The 8,474-nt window shown below is 32.9% G+C and overlaps 1 protein-coding gene across 1 annotated transcript in view; it reads right to left on the bottom strand.

The window, feature by feature from the left end:
- LOC106459774 (nose resistant to fluoxetine protein 6-like) overlaps positions 1-2,268 on the bottom strand; it is a 24,692-nt gene extending 22,424 nt beyond the window's left edge. The window contains exon 1 of the mRNA XM_022386712.1: positions 1,941-2,268. Within this exon, the coding sequence (XP_022242420.1) occupies positions 1,941-2,268 (328 nt within the window). The remainder of the gene's footprint in view (positions 1-1,940) is intronic.
- Between the last annotated feature and the right edge of the window lie 6,206 nt (positions 2,269-8,474).

Consider the following 8,474-nt stretch of genomic DNA (forward strand, 5'->3'; position numbering starts at 1 on the left):
AGTAGCCCAAGAGTTAGCAGCGGGTGGTGATAACTAGCTGCCTTCCCTCTAGTCATACCCTGCTAAATTAGGGAGGGCTAGCGTAGATATCTCTTGTGTAGCTTTGCGCGAAATCCATAACAAACAAACAAACTATGATAATGCTTGCATTACTAATTGTATATGAATGCTATGATATCCCTTTTTGCCTCCCAGTGGCACAGCGGTCTGCGGACTTACAACGCTAGAAACCATTGTGTTGCTTTGTGCTTAACTTCAAACAAACAGAAAATATCCGTTTTTATATTAATTGGATTATAAGCACTATGGATCTCTGTTGTTGAATGTGTGAAAACGATGCCTGTCTTCTAACATCATACATACAAGTACGTTGCTCATAATTAAAGTCACTTGTATAAATTCAATCCATTAAAAAATCTGTGATGCAACTACGACCTCGCTCTCTTTTCTCTAAATAAGCTTAAGCTCTGTAGAATATATACACATATGCTTACAAAACGACACATTGTAAGAACTAAATGTAGGCCAGGGGTACACCAGTATGGTGTCGAAAACAAAAGGTTTGGGAAATACACGTCAAACGTAAGCCTTAGAAGCTTGTACGTACTTCTATGGTTTGAGAAAACACGAGAGATGCGTTTTATTCTAAAAGTTTGTTTGTTTAAACACCTTTATACTCAGTGGAACTTGTTTGTTTAAACATCTTTATACTCAGTGAGACTTGATTGTTTAAACTTCTTTATACTCGGTGAAACTTGTTTGTTTAAACATCTTTATACTCAGACAGACTTGTTTGTTTAAACATCTTTATACTGAATGAAACTTGTTTGTTTAAACATCTTTATACTCAGTGGAACTTGTTTGTTTAAACATCTTTATACTCAGACAGACTTGTTTGTTTAAACATCTTTATACTGAATGAAACTTGTTTGTTTAAACACCTTTATACTCAGACAGACTTGTTTGTTTAAACATCTTTATACTCAGACAGACTTGTTTGTTTAAACATCTTTATACTCATTGAAACTTGTTTGTTTAAACACTATAATACTCAGACAGACTTGTTTGTTTAAACATCTTTATACTCAGACAGACTTGTTTGTTTAAACATCTTTATACTCAGACAGACTTGTTTGTTTAGACATCTTTATATTCAATGAGACTTGTTTTTATAATTTAGATATTATTTTGTATGAATGATTTGCTCTTGTTTAATTCTTATAATCTAACAAATAATTAAAATACCTCGTTTCTCATTTACACAATTAAAAGATGCTCATTAAAGTCGCCTATGGCTTCCACTTAAAAATAGTCTCCATCTTTTAACGTCTTCTTCTTTGCCTTCAAGATTCAATAAACATATTTTAATAATGCGTAAATGTTAGATTTTAGATATTATTTAGTTATCATGCTTTTAAAATGTGCAGTACCGGAACGCTCAAATAGTATCATGTTTACACAGATGCTACCTCATTCTACAATCTTAACCCTTCAATAAAAATAGGTTATATACAAACTTGGATTGAGCATAAATACAATTCTTTGTTGCTATTTCACTGTTTCCCACGTGATGAATTTTTGTGATTAAGAGTTATTTACTACTTGTGATTCACTACTTGGTGTGTGAAATTGAGATCCTTACTACTGGAGTTAAAACAGGAAACTTTCAATAGTAATATTTTTCGTCGTTGTTTTATCTACTTTCAAGAATTCGAAGTTAGATCCCCGCAGCGGACACAAAGCAAATATCCTATTGTGCAGCTCTTTGAAAAAAAAAAAAACAATTTTCAAAATTGTAAAATACATTGATGATTTGTTCCTTTGTGCTACTTGACGAAAACAATGAGTTGACAATGCAATGTGTTAATATTTTGTAATCACTAACGGTTTAGTTTAATTATAAAAATTTTACTTACAAGATGAAGTTTTATATTACTTACTTTTGAATGCCCATGGCTTTAAATGTCGTATTCCTAGAACAGTCTTCAGCATGCTGTTTCGACACTGGTTAGAAAGTTTTGTTTCTAAACCTACACGTATTAGTGTCGGAAAGAGCTTTAGAACAACCTTAGCTATCGCTTCGCCTAACATCTTCTCTAAATTCATCCAGGAACGTAAAGTTTTGTCCTCTTCCTGTGGTGATGGTGAGATGGGTACATTTGATATCTTATGAGTGGGCAGTCCATTTTTGCTGTCCATTCCTTGGTTAGTTTGACCATGAACTACTGAATCATCTTTGTTCTTATCAAGTGGTCCTCCTGCTACCATCACCGACATCAAGAAAACACAAATAATTCTATGTAGCTTTCGCATATCGATGGATATTCTGGTCTTCAGTATCAGATTGTCTACCGTTTTTGATTATGTTTCACTATTATGTCAAGAGTTATCAATTACAAAAATGTTAGATTGAATACAACGTTCCGAAGGGACGTTAAAATCACGTTGACAATTGTAACCGAGAACGATTTATTGACTGACCCACTAACGCGAGAACGTGCTATATAACAAACACCTCGACCCTTGGCATGAAGGTAAAACAGTTATTATAGAAGTACCTACGTCACATACAGTCCTACAAAATGATTGGTTTATGACATTCTCTCTAGAAAATTGATCAATATAAAACCGTTTTAATCAATCTTTTACTTCGAAAACTTTAATTGTATTCAGTCGTATAAAAATATTGAGAGTATCTGCTGCTTTGTATTATATAATGCCAAAGTATTTCACCTTTATAAATCCTTTTTATGAAAAAATATTTTGCACTAATATATTTAATTAAAAAACAGAATGTAAGTTGAGATTCTATATTAAGCTAATTCTGAAACGGTGTTCATATAGTATTTTGTCGGTCGTGGTCTAGTAGTTAGGGTGCCAGTCTCGGAATCACAAGGTTCGAAAAGTGGTACCACTGAGCACGTTCCGCACTTTTCATATTTGGGCAAATTAAAATATAGCAGCCAACTCTGTTATTCGTTTCAAAAAGCTGGACAAAGCCTACAGTGGCGAAGGGTGCTTGCTGGTAGCTGGCTTCCCTCCCTCTAGTCAGTAGTTGAGAATTATGGACGGCTGGCTATACCTGAACTCTAGGGATTACTGACTTGGTCGACCAGCCCATATGGGCATAAGGTATCATCCAGGTTGAAAATTCCAGTTCCATTTTTTAGAATATTTAACGTTCATATGTTCAAATTTTAATGAATAATACAACAAGAATGCCTAAACGTTGTACATTGTAGATGAATATAATACACGATCTCATTAAAACGAAAAGTTGGTACTGTTTAGAACTGACAAAGATATTCATTGTTTTGAATCTATTAAATAAGAAAACGTAAAAGATTGTTTGTTTGTTTTTGAATTTCTGCGCTAGCCGTCCGTAACTTAGCAGTGTAAGACTAGAGGGAAGGTACCACCCACCGCCAACTCTTGGGCTACTCTTTTACCAACGAATAATGGGTTTGACCGTCACGTTATATCACCCCTCCGACTGAAAGGGCGAGTATGTTTGGTGGAGCGGGGATTCGAACCTGCGACCCTCAGATTGCGAGTCGAGCGCCCTAACCACCTGGCCATGCCGGGCCTAAACATAAAAGAAAAAAATTTGGATTCAAGATACAAACATAATTTGTTAAGTATTGATTGTTTAAAAACCAAAGAGTAGCATAAACATAGAAAAGAAATATATATTCGGCTCCCTGCAGAAAACAGTCTATTTTGGCATTATATATAAGTGTAAGCGATGTTTTCTGTTTTTACCAAGAACGAAAAAAAAGTTGATTAATGATTAAAATTTGGAAGCTGCCTTAATTCCTTTCACTAGTACATATAACTGAAGTAAAAACATATAGATTAGTATGTTGGTGTAACTTATGTATAAGATTTATAATATGGGATATCTGTCTAAGAGCCTAGTCCATTGGTTCATTGTCCTTGAGATACAGTTATTATGGAGTGAGACACAGTTGTAGCATAGAATGTTTTAAAATACAGACATGTTTGTACTGTGGCAATTAATGCATCATAACAACTTTGTACTACTAATCTTTTAAACTTCACTTCAACTGTACTTTAGCATCCACGTATATGATTCTATCTACCTATCTATCCAGTGCCAAATATTCCCTGTATTCGATAATTGATACTTTAACAATCTGTTTCTACCCCGAAGGGTATAGGTTACCTAGTGGTAACTAGATAAGACTTTCTATTTGCGGTCTAACGTGCTTGCGTGTTTATGTGAAAATTATAACTTTCTCTAAGTTGTCACAGAGATAAGTACTGTATAACATAATAAAGTTGTCTTACGATGTAGTATTGGAGGGCTGTGTATATTTACACAGATGTAAGTACTGTATAACATAATAAAGTTGTCTTACGATGTAGTATTGGAGGGCTGTGTATACTTACACAGATGTAAGTACTGTATAACATAATAAAGTTGTCTTACGACGTAGTATTGGAAGGCTGTGTATACTTACACAGATGTAAGTACTGTATAACATAATAAAGTTGTCTTACGATGTAGTATTGGAGGGCTGTGCATACTTACTCAGATGTAAGTACTGTATAACATAATAAAGTTGTCTTACGATGTAGTATTGGAGGGCTGTGCATACTTACACAGACATAAGTACTGTATAACATATCAAAGTGGTCTTATGACGTAGTATTGGAGGGCTGAGCATACTTACCCAGATGTAAGTACCGTATAACATATTAACGTGGTTTTACAATGTAGTATTGGAAAGCTGGGCATACTTACACAGATATATGTACTGTATAACATATTGAAGTGGTCTTACGATGTAGTATTGGAGGGCTGGGCATACTTACACAGATATATGTACTGTATAACATACTGAAGTGGTCTTACGATGTAGTACTGGAGGGCTGGGCATACTTACACAGATATATATACTGTATAACATATTAAAGTGGTCTTACATCGTAGTATTGGAGGGCTGGACATACTTAGAGACTTAGAGAGAGTTTTTCTATATTTTTTGACTGAAACTCTAGTCTTACGATTGACTTCTCTATACAAATCAAAATAAAACGATATTGAAATGTTGACATGCACATCTAAAGTGAGATTTATTTATTGCAGTAAAAACAATATACAAAACTCGTACGCTGTAACTAATCTAATATTTCAAAATATAACTAATAAATTATAACATAATATGCGTTAAGAAAACCTATCATTCTACAAAAGTAAAATAACTGTTGAAGTGGGTGTTTTTAATTCAAAGTTATTCGTTGTTAATTTGTTGTTTTATAAACAAGCAGTAATATAAACAGGAAATGTTTAGGTACAGAAGGAAACTGATTTGTCTAGCTGTGAAACGTGATGAATACTGTAGTCTCCAAAAATTGACAGTCAATTCTTCATTGATTTATTCATGAATGAATACTGTAGTCTCCAAAAATTTACAGTCAATCCTTTAATAATTTATTCATGAATGAATACTGTAGTCTCCAAGAATTTACAGTCAATCCTTCATTGATTTATTCATGAATGCATACTGTAGTCCTCAAGAATTTACAGTCAATCTTTCATTGATTTATTCATGAATGAATACTGTAGTCTCCAAGAATTTACAGTCAATCCTTTAATAATTTATTCATGAATGAATACTGTAGTCTCCAAGAATTTACAGTCAATCCTTCATTGATTCATTCATGAATGAATACTGTAGTCTCCAAGAATTTACAGTCAATCCTTCATTGATTCATTCATGAATGAATACTGTAGTCTCCAAGAATTTACAGTCAATCTTTCATTGATTTATTCATGAATGAATACTGTAGTCTCCAAGAATTTACAGTCAATCCTTTAATAATTTATTCATGAATGAATACTGTAGTCTCCAAGAATTTAGGGCAATCCTTCAATGATTTATTCAGACAATTAATTAACAATGTATGAAATTTATAGAATGTTTTGAATAAAACGGCTGTCTCTTTCTTCAAAAATACTCTGAGTTAATTTTAGCTTAATAAGTTATCTGATCTTGAGTTATGAGTTGATATTTTCTTCAATTCACAGAGAGACGCTTGCTCCTGGAGGTACATTTGGGAACACATAACCCGTCGGTTTAATGAAAACTGCAAGCGTTAATGTGTGTTTTTTGACGTTTTGTAAACTAGAGTAATTTTGGTTAACAACTACTGTTTCGTAACACTTACTGGATTACCTATAAAGCTAGATGTTCTCTGCTAATTTAGTTTGTTGTGTTTTAGCTGCTTTACGATTAGCCGTTATTAGTTCCAGAGGTTTGACAACAGCTTTAGTAAGGTATCTAAACGGAGCTGTTCAAGCAAGACTATAAATTCATATATTAACTTAATTTTCTTTAGACTTCTATATTCTCATTTGTATTCAATTTTATCACGGTTCTGTTCTAATGCTGTTGTCTAAAAAACAACAAATCTGGTTAACACGGAGTACAAAATCATACTCCCAGTCCAAAGTGTTGTGAGATTAAAATTGCAATTAAGGTTTTGGGATATAACTTTTATTTCTTCTAATCTCTATCACTTATTTAGATATTAGTTATAAACTTTAAAGGGTTCAAGCGTTGATCAATAATTTGTGTTATGCTATGTCACAATAAAACGAATAATACTTTTTTCTGCCTCTATTCATCACGTTCTTAATCTGGTTACAAATAATAAAGACTAGCATACTTCTCTTTGTGAGTCACATAGAACGTAAACTAAAATTTACCCCAGAAATATATCTTAAAAAATCTTCCGTGATGGGCCCTGGCATGGCAATCTGCAGGTCGCAGGATCGAATCCTGCCACAGAACATAGCCATCCTTAAATCATATAATCATATAATGTGATGATCAATTCCACTATTCGTAAATAAAGAGTATCCCAAGAGTTGGCGGTGGGTGGTGCTGACTAGCTGCCTTCCTTTTAGTCTATCACTTCAAAATTAGGGACGGTTATCTCAGACAGACATCTAGTAACTTTACGTGAAATTCAACAAAACAAATAAATTTTGTGATGTTTGTTAACAATATAAGAAAATGTCCACCTTATACTAGATAGGCAGTGCTATAACCTATCATTAAAGTAACATGAGAATTTCTATTTTTTCTTCAGACATGATCTGTCTTTTTTATTATCTTTTGTTTTTACATCTATAGTAACACGTGTTTGTAAAACTGTAAAAAGTAATTCTGTTACTGTGCCACTAGGGCACCAGGTGATTTCACTTTTGGAAGTCACGAATTACATTAAATTATCTATTCAGTGTTTTTATATAAGAAAAATGTCTGTATTCATAATGTAAGCTTTAGTCATTTCTTGAATACTTGGGAGTGGACTCAAGGGATGTGTTCTTTAATTTAAATTTCATTCTTACGTAAAAACAAAATGTGATATATATATGTGAGTGTGGTTCCTTTCAATATTATTTAGACGTTTTTGGATGCCGCTATTATTACGTAAAATTCTTAATTTAAGAGCAAACTTGAAGATTTAAGGACCAACTAATATTGTCTAATTAGAAATAACCTGCTAATAAAAAAATGACATGTAACAGAGGGACAAATCCTGTGTTGGATGAAAAATGGAATTAAAAAAAATGATAACAGTACAAAAATTGTACGAAAGAGGTTTTAGAATTAAACTATTGACAATAAATAAGCTTATTTTACGTCTTTAAGTTTTGTTATTTTTAATTATGAAATCTCAAACCTATTAATTTATTACGAGCCTAAAGAGAACTCGCTCATGAAATTCATTAAATGTATGTGCACATATTTACAGGTATTTAAATATCTAGAAACAAGGGAGAAAAAATTACCGAATAAAATTGTCAAACGCATTTTTGCTTAGAATTAATAGCGTTTCTCTAAGAATGACCTTCGAGCAAGTTTTGTAATTGCAATTGATTTGTTAAAAAAGACCTGATCGGTTTTTGCAAAATTTGCAGGAATTATACAAGCATACTTACCGGTGAGTACCCTATCCATGGTTTGTGCTGTGCTGACTGCATAGTTAACCATAGTGACCTATGACACAGTTTAAAATGAATCTAGATCCTGTAATGCTTCGCCTTAGATAAACCATCTGTTCTGTGAAATCAAATACTATGCTATAGTTCATCGTAACCTTAGCTTTTATGTTAATTTTTTTTTTCAAGTCATTTACAGATTTCTTTTGCTCTTCTGTAACCTACTTTATTATTCAAAACAAAAACAAGTCAAGATGTTTTCTCACACTGTTACCTCATGCGTCTTAACCTCTTTCCTGAGGGTTTAAACAGCGAGCAAACCTGTTTTTTTTGTTTTGTTTGTTTTTTGTTTCAAACTATTTTCCTCTGTGCTATAAAGGACACCTGACGGTACTTAAAACTACCCAACAGAAAGGAATAATATCAAATTATGTACTCTGGATTTAACACAAAATCTAAGCATACAGCCATACGTATACATGGAAAGGAAACTTTA

Source organism: Limulus polyphemus, unplaced genomic scaffold, assembly GCF_000517525.1.
Source record: "Limulus polyphemus unplaced genomic scaffold, Limulus_polyphemus-2.1.2 Scaffold30, whole genome shotgun sequence".
In the NCBI taxonomy this organism is placed as follows: Eukaryota; Metazoa; Arthropoda; class Merostomata; order Xiphosura; family Limulidae; genus Limulus; species Limulus polyphemus.